Source organism: Aplidium turbinatum, chromosome 10 (assembly GCF_918807975.1).
Source record: "Aplidium turbinatum chromosome 10, kaAplTurb1.1, whole genome shotgun sequence".
Taxonomy (NCBI): domain Eukaryota; kingdom Metazoa; phylum Chordata; class Ascidiacea; order Aplousobranchia; family Polyclinidae; genus Aplidium; species Aplidium turbinatum.
In genome coordinates, this window is record NC_137481.1 from 15,789,901 (window position 1) to 15,806,619 (window position 16,719).

The 16,719-nt window shown below is 36.9% G+C and overlaps 1 protein-coding gene across 1 annotated transcript; it reads left to right on the forward strand.

Moving 5' to 3' along the window:
- The first annotated feature begins 2,296 nt into the window (after nucleotides 1–2,296).
- Nucleotides 2,297–15,893, forward strand: LOC145778720 (MAM and LDL-receptor class A domain-containing protein 1-like). The gene is made up of 31 exons (XM_082590278.1): nucleotides 2,297–2,461; nucleotides 3,506–3,773; nucleotides 3,954–4,150; nucleotides 4,228–4,274; nucleotides 4,933–5,029; nucleotides 5,271–5,388; nucleotides 5,953–6,134; nucleotides 6,267–6,391; nucleotides 6,685–6,778; nucleotides 7,253–7,423; nucleotides 7,536–7,730; nucleotides 7,817–8,023; nucleotides 8,114–8,385; nucleotides 8,472–8,742; nucleotides 8,817–8,951; nucleotides 9,153–9,292; nucleotides 9,385–9,528; nucleotides 9,658–9,729; nucleotides 10,014–10,050; nucleotides 10,206–10,337; nucleotides 10,478–10,653; nucleotides 10,767–10,919; nucleotides 11,084–11,918; nucleotides 12,047–12,221; nucleotides 12,332–12,549; nucleotides 12,696–12,929; nucleotides 13,331–13,564; nucleotides 13,699–13,817; nucleotides 13,941–14,087; nucleotides 14,197–14,287; nucleotides 14,658–15,893. The coding sequence occupies exons 1-31, from the start codon at nucleotides 2,404–2,406 to the stop codon at nucleotides 14,858–14,860; spliced, it is 5,547 nt and encodes a 1,848-aa protein (XP_082446404.1). The 5' UTR covers nucleotides 2,297–2,403; the 3' UTR covers nucleotides 14,861–15,893.
- Nucleotides 15,894–16,719: the final 826 nt, after the last annotated feature.

Below are 16,719 nucleotides of genomic sequence, written 5' to 3' on the forward strand. Positions count from 1 at the left end.
TGCAACCATGCTTGCAGCCTTGCACATGCTCAGTTGTCAGACTCAGTGTTGCCAGATGCTTAGCACCAAAAAGTAAACAAAATTTCACCAGATTGCATACAACTTCACCAGATATAAAAAACACCCTAAATAAAACAATTTCACCTAAAAATACAAATAGTTTTTAAGACATAAGACACTGCCGTCACGCATGCACAAACCTCTTGCAAAACGTTTTCTATACGAGCGGGGATTTTTCGCTTAAAAGTTTAAAAAAATTGAAAAAAACTTTCTTGAAAAAAATTGATTGGGGGAAAATTTCACTAGATTTCACCAAAAAGTTTTCTGGTCCCAAAGTCAAAAAATTTGGCATCAAAGACCTCTAAAATTGAATTTCACCAGAATTTTTTTTAATTTGGTATCTCATTTCCCCCATCTGGCAACGCCAATCAGGCTCTGCAAATTCTGAGCGGGAGGCGGGAAATTGAGCAAGGACCAGGATAACATTCGCCAGCCCATTGGCTGACGACTGATAAGTGATAATAATTGTCGGGTTTTAGTCAGAGAGTCGAACCGTTTGACTATAAAACTCGGGTTCGGTTCGATTCTCTGGTACTTTCAGGGCATTTTTAAGGAACCACTATTACAAACAATTAAAACATTTTTGTCGGAGGCCGTGAGTTCGGATCTCTAGCAAACTTCCCTTCCAGTCATGATTGTTTCAAATTTCAATTAACCCATGAACTCTATATTGCCGGCCAAGGTATATCAGATATCAAAACAGAAAGGCATGACACAACGTAGCAGCCCACTGTTTCGAGAATGTGCTGGTGTGACCGTAAATATGTTGACTGAAAAAAAGGTTGACGTTTCGTAGAAGTGCTAAATATATTGCTGCACAGGAGTATAGTAGCCTAATCGGACTAAAATAACGGTGTTAATAAAATGTTACTGCCCATGTAGCCTAGCCTACCGTACCTATAGTACAATTACTGCCAATGCAAGTTAAACAAAAACTATAAAAAGTCAGTGAAATTTTACTATTTTTGTCAGTAAAATTGCAAAACACTTTCACAGACCAGTAAATTTACTTCCAAAAAATAAGTGAAATCATCTACTACGAAAAGAAGTAAAATTTAAGACTGCTCAATCAGTGATTCTACTATATTTGGAGTAAAAAAACGTCTTTGTCTAGTAAATATACCACAAAATGGCCAGTAATTTCAAGTACTGTAACAAGATAGTAATATTCTACTGCTCTTTTGACAGTAAAATTACGAAAATTTTTAACAGTGTAAGTAAAGTAGGCTAATGATGCACTGCCTAAAACTCGAACATGCATGACCAATTGACCATTGTCCAATGACCATGCATAACTTTCTTTTCGAATATCAAATCAAACACCGACTTTGTTCATAAATAAAAGTTTTGTTTTTTGCGGTTCGGACTCTTTTAAACTATAGCCCGAGCTTTATAAGCATTGCCTTTGTGTTGAAAATATACCTGGTTAAAAATTAACGCAGCGAAGGTAGCGGCAGATATGCTGTACTGCGATATTATAGATCTTTCTGCAATTGTGATAAATTAGCCTAGTAGGCTACAGCTCAGCTTAGCCTGAATATGCTATGCATGAATGGAAGTTGGATTGCATTCATTTTGCACACTTGCAAACCATACATTAAAAAAATGTTGGTTCACTTAAAAGACCAAATTACTAACTTGTGTCACGATTTAAAATGATGATCATAAAGTTGATTGAAATAGAAATTAATTTAATGTTTTAAAAGTTGAATACCAATGAAAAATGAATGAAACGTTGAAGTTACCATTTTCATCGAACTAATTCGATTTAAAATATTTTTCTGAAGATCTGATTCAACGTTGACAATCACCCTGAGGCAAAATTTATTTTTCTGCTTTGCCTTTTTCTATGTGTCAGCTTTTTTTGCGCACGTGAGGTTATATAAGCGGGGTTTCTTTCATGTTGGCTCAGATCTGAGACCTGTTGCCTCGATAAGCGGACAGAAGCGTTAGCAACGCTTTAAAAGGTTGCCTGATGATGATGATAAATATATTTTCTTTTTTGAATCCAAATGAAAGAAAAAGTTAAAAATCTTTTACTTTTCATAAATAGCAAGCAAATGTTAAAATAAAACAAAATGCAGTAAATAGTCAATTGTGGAGCAGACATTGAACATGAAAAGTCATCTTGACTAGGTTGCGAATATGGCAGTTAAAAAAATTCATTTTGTTTTTTGCAGGTGAATTCATATCGTGAATGTGATAGGAATTTAGAAATATTTTTTTTGCACTTGTTCACCAAAGAATTAACAACAAAGACTTTACACAATCAAGAAAAGAAATATTGATTTTCTTTAGTTTGGATTGCATTTTTTCCAACTGAGTATTACCTCTGAAGCAATAATGCTTCAAAAACATCACCTGTTTACATTTGCAGTATTTTCTGTATTACTATGCACAGGTGAGCAGGAAAACGTCTATACCTACAGTTATAAAACTAAATAAATCTATTTTTTTAAACTTAATTTTTTTTGGTACTTCTTGATTCCTCGATATCTTTTTCCGTTCAGTTTTAAAAAAGAGTTTTTTGTACCTGTAAACTTAAGGTTTAGTGCGTTGTTTAGAAAGATTCGCTATCAGTAGTCACCCATCGAACAAGGTGTGGCCTAGAAACAAATTTCCGAAAAGTCGTCTTTCGCCAGAATATCTTTGATGGACATACTGTAATATGAGTATCTTAATGTAAATGTCGAAAACTATTGTAGTTAGCTTTCTAGTCAACAATAATAAATAACAGCACAGTCAAATGACAGCAACAATCGCTATTAATAAACATAAGGTGTATTTCACAACAGCTTACTGAACACTGCAAAGTTGATAAAAATTCTTCGTTTATCAGACTTTAAACAAACTGACGTTTTAACAGCTAAATTACCTGCTGTTCATTTCTGACTAATAGATAACCGAAAAAATATTCGTCGTAGAGTAACGTTTACATTACAAGTAGCCTAAGTGACATAATATCCGCTTGTCTCTTAATACAATTTGATTGAGAAATGGCTTTACTGCAGCGCACCTTATCATTTTCATATCAACAAATAAACATTAAGGTTTTATTTGGTCAATTGCTAATTAACTGGTTATAATTTTTTCTATAGTTTATGTTTCTATGCGCAAAGGTTTGTACAACTGGTATGTGCAATAAGTACCATTTAGTTAATTTGTCTACAGCACCTTTATAAATAACGCGTTGAGTTGGATTTAATTTGGCAAATTAAATAGCTGTCATCTCGTTGGCATTGTTCTAATGTTCGTAAATGCAACCTATGGAGCGTAAGTAACATCTGTGACATCTTTCTTTATCCACACCAATTGTTAAGTTTGTTTCAGAGAAAAATAAGCGTTTGTATCAACTTCTAGATTGATTCCAATAGTTTTGCTGTTGCTTAGTTCCAAAAACATACATTGAGACTCAAACTCACATTGACAAAATTTATTTTTGCAGTTTTGTCAATGGTTCCGCATGAAGATGCCATTGATTTAGGAGAAACTAAAATGAGAGCTGATCCTGAGCTCGAAGCCTATGTGATCGAACCAATCTCAGGAGGAAATGTTAACACCCGCCACATCTTTAACGCTCTCGCTCGTCAACCGGTGAAGAAATCACCCGATCATAACACGAATCAGTCTCCATCAACGATTGCAGATGAAGATGGGACTGAGGCTTCAGAAGAGCAAGAGGAAACAACTCCTGAGCAACCGACAAGCAGCGAGTAAGTGTCCCTACTTGAATTGTCATATAGATTTCAATGTCCGCTGATGTATTACACATTTAACGTTTTGCAAAAATTAAGAAAAAGTAAATAAGGGAGCTTAATTGAGTTGTAATCTGTTCTGTAGTCACATACACGATTTAAAAAATTAGTGTTTTCAATATTCTCTTGCTTTTGCAGGATTACGGAAGAAGAAGGATCGGCTGAAGTTAGTGATATAGATGACGAAGTCACTGACATCAAGCAAGTTGAATCTGTCCTCAAGCCCGAGTCTACCATTGTCGGTGTCGATCCCTTTGATCCGGAAGAAATCGCCCGCAAGGAATATTACTCTCATCACAAGGATACCTTTGAAACCATTGTCGGCATCAATGAACGTAAGTCAAAAACTACAGCGCTTACAACTTATGACAAATAATGAGAAGGGAAATTACAATTCAGTTTTGTTATGCAGATGTCAGTCTTAGAGGAATAGAACAAGGAGATATCAAGTCTTTTGGTGTAAGTGACAAAATTGATTTTTTTTTATTGTGAATAGACTTGTTTTACAACCGTGGTTCTTGGCATTTCCTTTCAGTTTTGTTTATCGTTGCAGTAAATTTGTAGCCTTCATGCAAAACTAATGATAAGAACTTCCTGCCGAACATAATTCCAACGGTTAGGGAAATGCTCCGTGAATAATCAATTATCACAAAAAAACAAACGGTGGCTAGCTGAGATGTAGAAATACGTGATAAATTGACAAACGTGATATAATGACAATGTCAGATGAATTGAAGCAGAAGTGTGATTTCCGCTGACAAGTTATCATAACTCTGTTATTCTGCAAAGGGATAATATAATTTTTTTTGCTTTGTTTCTAATACAGCAAGTTATTGTTTCTGAAGTGTTGTTATGACAATATCACGACAAGCTATATCGTGCATGCTGCAAGCACTTTGGTTTTATTTGTCATTACCTAAAAAGGCAACATGCGGAATGCGGTTGGTTGGCAATGTCTGCTTGAACATAATGAAAAAATCGACATCACCAAGCAAAGGCTCGTTAGGGTTGATCTATTTCCACACGAAAATGTTGTACAATTGCCAACAATGAGACACATAATTAAATAGATTTATCTGTCTGCATGAACTCCTCATGTTTACACCGGTCTTTGCAGGCTCTGCGCAATGTTGGAGGATCAAGATGGCCAAAAACGAAAAGAGGTTTCCATCGGGGTCTTGTGCGCATCCCATACAAAATGTCCAACAAATACAGTGAGTACTTCACAGCAGGCCCAAAAGCAAAATATACAATGGACGTATTACGGTCATTGAGTATCTTTAATATTAAAATTTTAAATATCTATTTGTAAGTTTCTAGGCAGCCGATTTGTAGCAAGAATTGACAGCGATAGACACGTGTTTCGCCCATGAGGCTGGGCTCATCAGTATCGCACCGTATTCTTGCCACCTTCTTCTCATATCTATTTTTAATTAACTCTTTGTCAATTTTCAGATTCGACGCACCGAGAAATTATCAGAAACGCGATGACTGTTTATGCAAAGTACACTTGCATTAGATTCGTGCCGAGGCGAACAGAAATCTCTTATCTTTTCATCAGTGATGCCAAAGGGTGAGTTCAATAAAATAATTTAAGTCATGGCCACCTAAAGATACGGCCTGATTTGACACATTTTGCAGAAATTTCCAGGTTTTTCTAACTTTGGGCGAACGTTTAAATAAATTTTTCTAAAAATTAGATTTTTACGCTTTCTTTATTCTTTTCCCCAGATGACACAATAGGTTTTAACATCTTAACATGTTGAAAAACAAAGAAGATTTGATTTCGAAGATTTTAGTCAGACTGTTAATTTTCAATAACAGTCTGATTTTGTGTTTTTCAATTTACTTTTTCTCATTTGCTATTGCTTCCCCAAGGCAACAAAAAAGTTTTATGTCATTAGGAAACCGCAAAAAGTAAAAACATCTCAAAAAATGTCAGTCAAGCACTAGCAGTAGCTGCAAAATGTGACAAATCAGGCCGCATCTCCAGGTGGCCATGTTTAAGTCAATATGTGAAGAATGGCAACTTAAAAGTTAAAAAAATATACAGTTCATAACTAGAGCAAATATATCTGTGGCAGTACTGATTTTCAATGTGGTGCATTCCTGTCTTTTATGAATACCTTATTTTTAGTTGCTGGGCTTACGTTGGAAAGACTGGGTATTCTGCCCAGACGGTCTCACTTGGAATCCCAGGCTGCGTATCAAAAGGCATCGCCATGCATGAATTGATGCATGCAGTAGGATTTCAACACGAACACTCCCGAAGCGACAGAGACAAATACGTGCGGGTACTTCACAACAACATAGCAGGAGGTAATGGAGAAGAGAGAGACCTTTTATTTCTGAAGATGTGTTTATGTAATAGAAACTGCTCTACTTTTTATTTTATTTTTTTATTTGAGCTTGCGATTCAGTCCCCGTTTTTAATGTATATTTTATTTCCAGATGGCACCAACTCGAACTTTGACAGATTGAATAACACTAGAAATCTGGTTGTCTACGACTACAACAGCGTCATGCATTACAGCAAACACTCGTTTGCGAAGAAGCCATATCTTCCATCAATCACGGTAACAATTTAATGTTCTTGTGACAAGCTTTTTATGGTTGGAGGACAAAGAACATTTTGTAAATTTCAATCTACCCACTTAACTCAGATTATATTTTACAATGCAGAAAGAAAGGATCTTATGTGCGATTAAATCTTCCATCATATTTATATGCCTAGGTAGTTACCATTTTGAAATGCTGTTTTAACTAACAAATTTTTCATAAATTTCAACAAATTTATAGAAAGGGTAAATGGTCTGATTATAATGACATACAGCACCCAAAATTTAAAAGCTCTTTGCATCTTTACCAGGTAACTCCTAAGCGCAAACCAGAACCTTACATTGGACAAAGAAAACGCTTAAGTCCCTACGATATCGAGGAAATCAGATATCTTTACGACTGTGGTGAGTTTGAATTATGAAGTTTCTTTTACACAATCTAGTAAAGTACAAGTTGTTAAATGAAAGTTTCTCCGAACAATTATTGTGCGATAAAGGGATTTGATCAAGAGTAAAAATTTTAAAAATTACCGATAGTTTTGCTTTTATAATTTTTAAAATATTCAGCAGTGTAACCATCTTACGGTTATCAAGAACAATTTTTGTATTTATTTTTGCATTTCAACGTTTTGATGCTGATCGTCTTAACTCAATCATCTTTTGTCATATTGGGAACGTTGAGTACACAGTAACCTACATAAAACTGCTTAAAGTAGAAAATAATAATTCACTTCGTGATCACATGCCAACAAGTAGGCTATACCTACGCCAAGCTTACAAAGATACCGAAGGCACGAAGCATAAAAGCCTCGATCTTTTGTGTATCCAGCAACAAAATCACAATTTCTTTAAAGTAATTTTTAAATTGTTGTATTTTAGGCGAAGGGAGTTTTCAACGATGTGGCAGAGATTTCGTTGGTCAAACTAGAGGGTCTTTTGAAAGTCCGTCGTACCCTAAAGCTTACCCTAAAGAAGCTCACTGCACATGGAATATTACTGCCAAAAGAGGAAAATTCGTTAAAGTTACTTTCAAAAACGTCGACATTAAAGGTAAGCGTGAATTAATTCAACTAACTTATGTTTAATCAAAAGTGTAACGTTTTGTATTAATTCAAAATAGTTGGTTCAATCCAGACATTAACCATTAACTCAAATCACTTAGATTCAAATGTCTGCCAAGAAGACGCTATTCTTGTTCACGACGGAATAAATGCCGGGTCTCCTGTTCTGCGAACCATTTGTGGTAAGCACAGAAGAGACATTGAAGTAACTTCAACCGGACGACAACTGTTCATCATATTTTCGTCCGATCATATCAAAAATTCCAACACCGGATTCAGGGCTGTTTTCACAGAAAGTGAGTTTATATTTAATTTTTTGAACTGTAGATTGGTTTGGGCACCTAGAAAAACTTGTTTTAACTTGGTACAAATATTTTTGTAGCCATTACGCAAGGAGCGCCGGCACCATTACTAGTCACCCCCAATCTTCCTCCGATTGATCAAACCGTAAACAAGTTCATTTGCAACTTTGATACTGATATGTGTGGAATGACACAAGACACACTCGATTCTATGGACTGGCTTCGTATTCAAGGCGCAACTCCAAGTCGTGAAACTGGCCCATCTCGTGATCACACGACTGGTAGAGGTAAGATCAACATTCGGTTTTTGCACTTGTTGAGACCATTGAATGCTTATGAACTTTGAAACAATCAAAGGTTTGTTTTATGTTTTGCAGGTCATTACATATTCGTCGAATCGTCACTTCCAGCAGTTTCTGGTGACAATGCCATCATCCGTTCTCCTTGGTTTGCTCGTAAAAACCGATTCTGTGTCTCATTCAGCTACCACATGCTTGGACATTACATGGGTGGTCTGCGTTTATATGCATATGAAAAACGGAAAGGTAGCAAGTACGGCCATGAAATTCTTTTATGGGAAAAGTATGGCAATCAAGGCAAAAATTGGAAAACTCAAAAGCTTTCTTATGTTGCTAAAAGCAATGTAGAGGTGAGTTTGCGCACAGTTTATTGTTTGCACCACTTATTAATGAGTTAACTCAACAAGCTATTAAATACCTTTATACTCTATTGCAGCATGTACAATTCTACTGGGAAACTTACATCTTCTACTATCAATCGGATTGTGCTTTGGATAATATTGTGATTCTTCCCGGAAGTTGCTCCTCCAATAGAGCACCCGTCACCACCACTCGACCAAGACTTGTAGTTTGGACAACTCACCGCAAGCCAACAACCCCAACAGCGCCAACCACTATCAAGCCTGTCACTAGAAGGCCAACTATTCGGCTCACTCGACGCCCCACTACTCCAATAACAACTTCCACCCCTCCTCCTGTTGTTTCAAGTAAATGCTTTTGTGATTTTGTGTGTTTATACAAAAAAGTTAAGTTGTAGTTTTAAACTTGATTATTTTTTTAGGCGTGAATTGTACCTTTGAATCTGATCTTTGTGGATTCTCTCAATCAAGCACAGACAACTTCGATTGGACCAGGAGTTCTGGTTCTACGCCCAGTGCATCAACAGGACCGACTGGAGATCATACCAGTGGAAGAGGTAAGATACCATCACAATCACACTGTTTTGCACTGTGGCTTGAAGTAATAATTGAAATCTCGCATGGCATTACATTGGTGTGCAGTTTTTCTACTTCATTTTGTTGTAGCCTATGATACTCCATTGCACTTTCTCATAGAGACTTCTTAATTTAATTAGCCTTTCGTTTCTTCACACAAACAGTTATGTTTTGTTCAATAGGTTACTACATGTTTGTCGAAGCCTCCTCTCCCCGAAGACTGGGTCATGTTGCCCGACTGATATCGCCGATGTTGACTCCTCAAAAGCACTGTCTTCGTATGTGGTACCACATGTACGGAAAGCAAACCGGAAAGCTCACCGTAAGTTTATAAACTAAGTTTATAAACTCAAATACTTGACTATCTTTCGATTTGGGCAGTGAAACAATGAAGACATGTTTTTTTACTTACAGATTACGCAAGTTATAAATGGGATTTCAACTAAACTTTCTGAGAAGTTGGGAGACAGTGGAAAGCATTGGCTTCCATTGTCAGTTGAAGTCAATTCTGATGCTCTGAGAAAATCTCTGCGGACTCGTCAAGACGCCATTGATGAGGTAATTATTAATAACTTCTACTATTCTAAACCATTTGTACTTTTATTTTTACAAGTTCAGTACAGGTAGGCTACTGTGGCATATGTAAATGCAACTTTAACAAAAACTTTCATCTTCCTTTTATTTTAGTCTTCCTTAAACCCACCAATTGTCGAAGAAGAAGGTGATGATGAAGAAGAAGAAGAAGAGGAAGAAGAAGAGGTAGCCTTCTTAACAATCACAATATTTGTTTTTATTAATTCACACAATTAATGCTGTAGATAGCAACTTGCACTAATTTAATCAACTGTCACGGTCCCGCAACGAACTTTACCCAATCGCCAAGCCTCTTTAAAAACTTTGATCAATTATTATTATTGGCAGCGTTTAATTCGCGTGACTCAATAAAATGTCTTCTCAGTATAAGTTAAAAGTTTGGTAATTGAACCTTTGTCGTAAAATTAGGTCATTAGCAAATGGTAGAATAACAAAATTTAATTTTGCAGGTTGGGTCACAAATAGCGCATGATGACTCTGGAAATGGTAAGTGCCACATTTATCTGTTCATTACTTTTTTCTATTTATAAATAAATAGCTCTTTTTTTATATCCTTCTGTTATGTAGTTTAATTTCTAGTCGACACCTGTTCATTAGCTAATGTAATATTTTAGTTAAACTAAACTTACTTGTTTACACAGATGCAGGAACGGCTCAAACTGGTATTCTTCAAGTATCACCAAATGTCCAAATCATAATCGAAGCCTCCATCGGGAGAGGATATGCTGGTGACATTGCAATTGATGACGTCGCTATCACTGATTCGGCGTGTGGTACGTATTTTTAGTATTGTTTTTTTTTTCGGTAATAAAAGCGATCTCAGTAAAGTGTCTCTTTGACAGTAACGTCTAACATTATGATTGCAATGTTCTTTTGATTTTTGTGCGTTTATCCACAATATATTTATTTTCAGAACAAGTCGTGACTACTATTGACAGCACTGTGACGAATGATCGATTTACTTGTGACTTTGAAACCGATCAAGATCTTTGCGGCTTCGCACAATCCCAAGACGATGATTTCAATTGGTTGCCTAACAGCGGTAGCACGGCCAGTTCTGGAACAGGACCCTCTGCTGATCACACAAAAGTAAATCATAATTACCTTAGCGTTTCTCTCTTAAAATAAAATTCTCATTTAATCTGTATGTCATCTTTTTGTCTTGATATTCTCCACTTAATTAAGCCAATTGTTTTTCTTAGAAAACTGAAGAGGGCGTTTACATGTACGTCGAGTCTTCATCACCACGACGAATCTATGACGTGGCTGAACTTATTACTCCCAAGCTCATGGCAGGAAGATATTGCATTCGATTTGCGTATCACATGTACGGTACCGCAACTGGACAGTTGAAGGTAAGGTTCACACTTCTTTATTTTGATCTTCCACAACTAACTTTACATCCATGGAGTCAAATTGTTGTCGTTCGTATAGTTGTTAGTGTAGACCAGAGTAGACCTACCATGTGACCTACTGTAAGCTATTGTGTGCGGTTAGTAATTAAGTAACTTTTTCTCAGGTGTTTTCTGTCGAAGAAACAGCTGATGATAGAGATCCTACTCCTGTAAGAAGATGGAGTGAAGCAGGAAGTCAAGGAAATACATGGCACACGCAGTCAGTAGAATTTGCAACGGAAAGGAGCTCTCGATCGGTTAAATTCATATTCCAAGGCATGATAGGCACAAGCTTTACCAGCGATATGGCCATTGATGACATTGGAATAACAAGAGGAAGTTGTTCGGAATCTCCACAGCCGCCAACGACCAGCCGGATACCTAGAACTACAACCACTACAACAACCCAAGCGCCAACAACTACCACTACAACAACCCAAGCGCCAACAACTACCACTACAACAACCCAAGTGCCAACAACAACTACTACAACAACCCAAGCGCCAACAACTACCACTACAACAACCCAAGCACCAACAACTACCACTACAACAACCCAAGCACCAACAACTACCACTACAACAACCCAAGCACCAACAACTACCACTACAACAACTCAAGCACCAACAACTACCACTACAACAACCCAAGCACCAACAACTACTACAACAACTCAAGCACCGACAACTACAACTAAAGCAGCAACGACAACTACCTCAGCGTCAACAACTACAACTCAAGCCTCTACCACCACGACATCGATTCCAACTACGACAACCGGTTTCTATTTGCCAACTTCTGATTATCCTGCAGCCTTCGCTTGCGACTTTGAAACTGGTGGCATGTGTGGAGTTTCTCAAGTCCAAAGTGATGCTTTTGACTGGATTCGGCGCAAGGACAGTACGCCAAGTGGTGGAACTGGTCCTACATCTGATCACACTACTGGATTAGGAGGAAGAGGTAAGAATAAGAGAATGATTTCTCAATAACAAACCATGATACCAAGAATAGATAGTTTGTAACGTTTGCAATGAAGTACAATATAGCACAATAATTTTGATGTTAAAATTAATGTTTCTTATCCACAGGACATTACATCTTCATAGAAGCTAGTAGCCCTCGAAAACGCGGTGACACTGCTGCATTAATTACTCCGAAGCTGGCTCTTGAAACTCCAAAGCGTTGTGTAACATTTTGGTATCACATGTGGGGAGGTGGAATAGGCTCCTTGCGAGTGAATGCTAACTTCAATCCATCGCCAAGGTTAGTATCAAGTCTTTTAAAGCATTTTCAGTGAGCAAATCTTTTCAACAATCACATTTCTCAGCAAATTACATTTCCTACTTTACACAATGTTACATTTTACTTTACAGAACAAAAAAGTCTGCTGCCATGCTTCAGCCTACCAGCACATTGGTTGTACAGAAAAGTGATGATGAAGGAAGGAACTGGAATATGGCTCGATTTGAAGTCAACCAAGATGCTGATTATTATGGAGGATATGTTCAGTTTACCTTTACGGCTGTAAGAGGACAGACATTCCAAGGCGACATAGCTCTTGATGACTTATGCATTTCGGAAGGACCATGCGGTAAGACCTTATTTTTTGTGAAAAATATTGTTATTATGGCAAGTAACTTTATGAATAAATTACACAACACTACAATAGACGCAAGAGGATTAATTTACTATGGTGTACGTATTTTGCAAATAAACAACGTTTATTTTTCATTACAGACAGTTTCAGCCAGTGTAGCCCATTGGGAGTTTTGAGTAGAACCACATCTACCCCTCCAATTACTGCAAGAACTCACCGGCCACCAGTTGTCAAGCCAACGACAGCCACCAAAGGAAGAACAACTGTGAGACCTAGGAGAGTTACATTGAGACCAAATCCAAATCGTCGTCCTACAGTTCAACGTCCCGCACGTCCTTCGTCATCAAGACCAACTCTTTGGTCTGGTATGCCACGTAAGTCAGCTTGTTGAAATTCGGTAACGTGTGTTAAAATTTCAACCACTTTTTCCATGTTTCATTGCTATACCATGCATTGGGTATGGGATGGTGCAGAAGATAAGGCACTCGCTTTTAAAACATGTCCTTCTGATTCGATTCACGGCATAACCTTGTTCTTCAAAACATCCTTTTACCTCTACCTAGACTTCTAAAGTATAAGTGATTGGATAGATGTAGTTCTAAAGCAAAGACGGCCTAGAAAAAGAACGGCCTCCCTACTCTCGCTGGTACCAAAAGCTTAGTATAACGAAGACCTTGACTTCATCATGTTTGTTTCTTGTTATCAAGTATGGGCCACGTTGACTCTGCATTAATCAACCCAAGCAATTGCCTAACTTTTATATTTTGTATCACAGTTTGTACTTTTGATCCCAAGCAAAGAAGGCAGACGCATACACCACCTTCTTCCATTCCTGGAGACTCTACATCAGATCTTGGTTCATATCTTTATCCAAACGCTTTTTCGACCAGTAATCTGTGTGGATGGAGACAAATCACCACTACCCAGGATCAGTTTGATTGGACTCCAAACTCCGGTTCAACAAAAAGTCAAGGCACTGGACCAGATGGGGATCACACGTCATCACTAGGTAAATTAAGATTATGAAAGCAAATACTTAAATCATTAAGTGAATAAAAAACTTAAATCATTGTTTGAATTTATTGTGAAATTTCTAAGCAAAAAGTTTATCCAAAGGTTAAATAGTTGCGCTTATTCTTTCAGGAAATTACATGTATATCGAAGCATCACTACCAAGGAAGCCTGGAAATGTTGCTTTTCTTCAAACATATCCTATGCCACCAGTAGCGTATTGTATGGATTTGTACTACAACATGTATGGGGTAAGAAGAAATGTTGAAAACTTATTATTTTTTTTATAATATGCATCACAATTTTAATATTATCCTACGTTAAAATGATCGAACTTAAAGGAGCAATATCTAAGCTGAATTATTGTTTTCCAGACTTTTATTGGCCGTTTAGCTATCCGTTCCCTTCAAAAACTCAGAAACGGGCGACATATCCTTTCAAACCTACACAGCATCAGGGGAAATCAAGGAAGAGGATGGAAAAATGTCAAAGTTGATTTCACCCCTCGTTCTAACGCAGTGGTAAGCTTCTTAACAGCATATTGTAAACAAACATGTCAAGCTTCATAAAACCTTGTTTGTCGTTTCTTTGAAATGATAATATCTAACTTTTTTTTCTTACTTTTTTCAGCACACAGCATTCCGTTTAGAAGGATCAGTCGGTAAAGATTATCGTGGGGACATGGCAGTTGATGATATTACCATTCTTCCTGGGCGTTGTAGTAAGTTATTGTGTTGCTATTTATAAGTACATCATTATGACTTACACATGTTCTTTGCTTCAGGTGTCTTGACTCAACTACATGTTATTCGACTAAAATTGTTTTGAGATTGATTTTAAATTTAAGCAAGTGTTTATATCTCAAAGCGTGCAGTGAAGAAAAAAGTGGTCAGCTCATATAAACGATTGAAATCATTCCTGCATCGATGATTTTGCAGCGACTCTACAGTTTTAAATACAAAAGCTTACTCTTTCTAAGGAAATGAGGTTTTTCAAGTTGTAATTAATCATTCTAATGTTTCACAACTGTCTTGACAACTCTCACTAAATTACACAGTTAGAGCATATTTTGAATTCTTCCTTTTTTACAGACGCTTGCAAGACACCAACGAAGCGCTACACAAACGACTTAAACCAACAGCAAACATTTACAACGGGGTGTGTCAATACTGAACTTTTTTGGGTGCGATGCTGCAGCTTAAACCAAGAGAAAGCTATTTATCGTCGAGTCTCTAACTGTGATGCCGACATGTTTAGCCTGGAGCGACTTAACTGGTATTGCAGTTACTTGTAAGACTGTTTTTGACAGTAGCTCAACAGAAGGTGCGGGCACTTATTTTGTTAATTACCATTAAACTGCTCTCCTCCCCCAATGAAACAGGAAAGGAGTTTAATCAATTCGTGAGAACAAATTTTAGCTTTGTGCTGACAGTATCGGACAGAAGTTACTGCAGTGATAGGCAATTTTGTCGCTTTTTCTGAGGCTTGGACCGATGAACCAACATGATGTTGGTTGGCTTAGTTGTCACTTGTATTAATGACCGTCATTAACGAATGTGCTAGGCTAAAGGCTTTTGCACTTTATATTACTGTGACTTCCATTCATAGCGTTTTCGTAATTGTGACTTGAAAGATGCAATAACTGTCGTGCGCAATTTATTCCATGTTACACTAAAGATTTCGCGAGAAGTTATCATAATGTAACATAGAAGAAAAGTCATCGTTTTGGTACATTTCTGATACGGTACAGTGAGATTTAGAGTATTATAGCCTCAAGCATAGCAATCTATTTTGAGTCTAAGTGCACTTTTGTATTTATTGTATTTATTGTTTGAGTTTGAAAAAGAAACTGTGGTAAAACAGACCACACAACCAAAAGCATGTTCAGGCTGTTGCAATGGAGCTCTTGCTCTGCCAGTAAAATATGCAGCAGCCAAACAGTGTAGTTGTGAAACTGCCACAGAGATTATACCATTGCATGATTGTCTGAAACGATGCTCTTGGCAGTAATTTATAAAATATGCCAGCATTTCCAGAAAATTGTTTTTGTATGAAAGTAATGGTATTTTTAAACAGAAGCTTTTTCTCATATCGACTCATAAACATTCCTTACCAAAAAAATTGCATGTATTGTTTGCTGTTCCATTATTTGCGATGTCTATCTCATCAAGTTTTTTTGTTTATCAAAATTTTCTAATATCTCAGTCTCTTGCCATACGGTACCGTACAATTGTTTTTTCTTGGAATTGCGAACTTGCCAGTATTTTAATATTTGTGTCTGTTTTTTTGTTGTTGAATTTCTTAATTTTAAATTGCGAAGAATATATAAAGATATTTAAAAGAATTACCACTGGACTTTTGATTTGTTGAGCAAATTAAAGCAGATTAATCGAAGAACTGGCGGATGAGGATCAACGGCTAGCGAAATTGAAACGAAAACTTCAGGTTTACTTCAATCAACTTTGAGTCATTCAAAACTGTTTGAAGTTGAATCGATAGACTTATTTCTACTCGTCTACCAATGCCTCGCCAATCCGACTCCAATTAGGTCGCAAAAGAATGCAAAAACCAAGGTTCATCTTATGTCAGATTGATGTAAAAAGCTTAAAAGTGACGCGAACTGTATGTTAAAGGCTGAAGTAAAGTCATGCAGGAAAGAACTCTTCGAAACTTTGACATCAACAGACAAAAGTGAATCATGAAAATAATAACAAGCCTATTGTATTAGCACAGGTGCGCATATCTCTGTTGATGAATAAGACAATTGTCAGAAAAAGCCACAAGATTTACTTAAGGTTGTCATTTAATATAAAAATGATAACACCTAGGGGAAATGGATGGAATCTTTTTCGATTCAACATTGACGTCTTTTAGAGATAAGAACATTAAATGTAGTTGAATTATCGAAGTAAAGTATTTGATCTGCTTCAGCAAATTACAGAGAAATATGACACACTGACCTTTTCTGAGATGAGGATTTACTTACCATAAAGCAGTGATTTCAATATAATAGTTTTTCCAGCAAGAAAAGTTGACTCGTGACAGCATTATTTGCGTGTGTTGGTCAAGGAAGTTGTAACTTAAATTTAAATTGACCAGCATGACCAGCCATTTTTTTAAAGGTTGTCGTACGACGGTCGAATACTTCGTTTA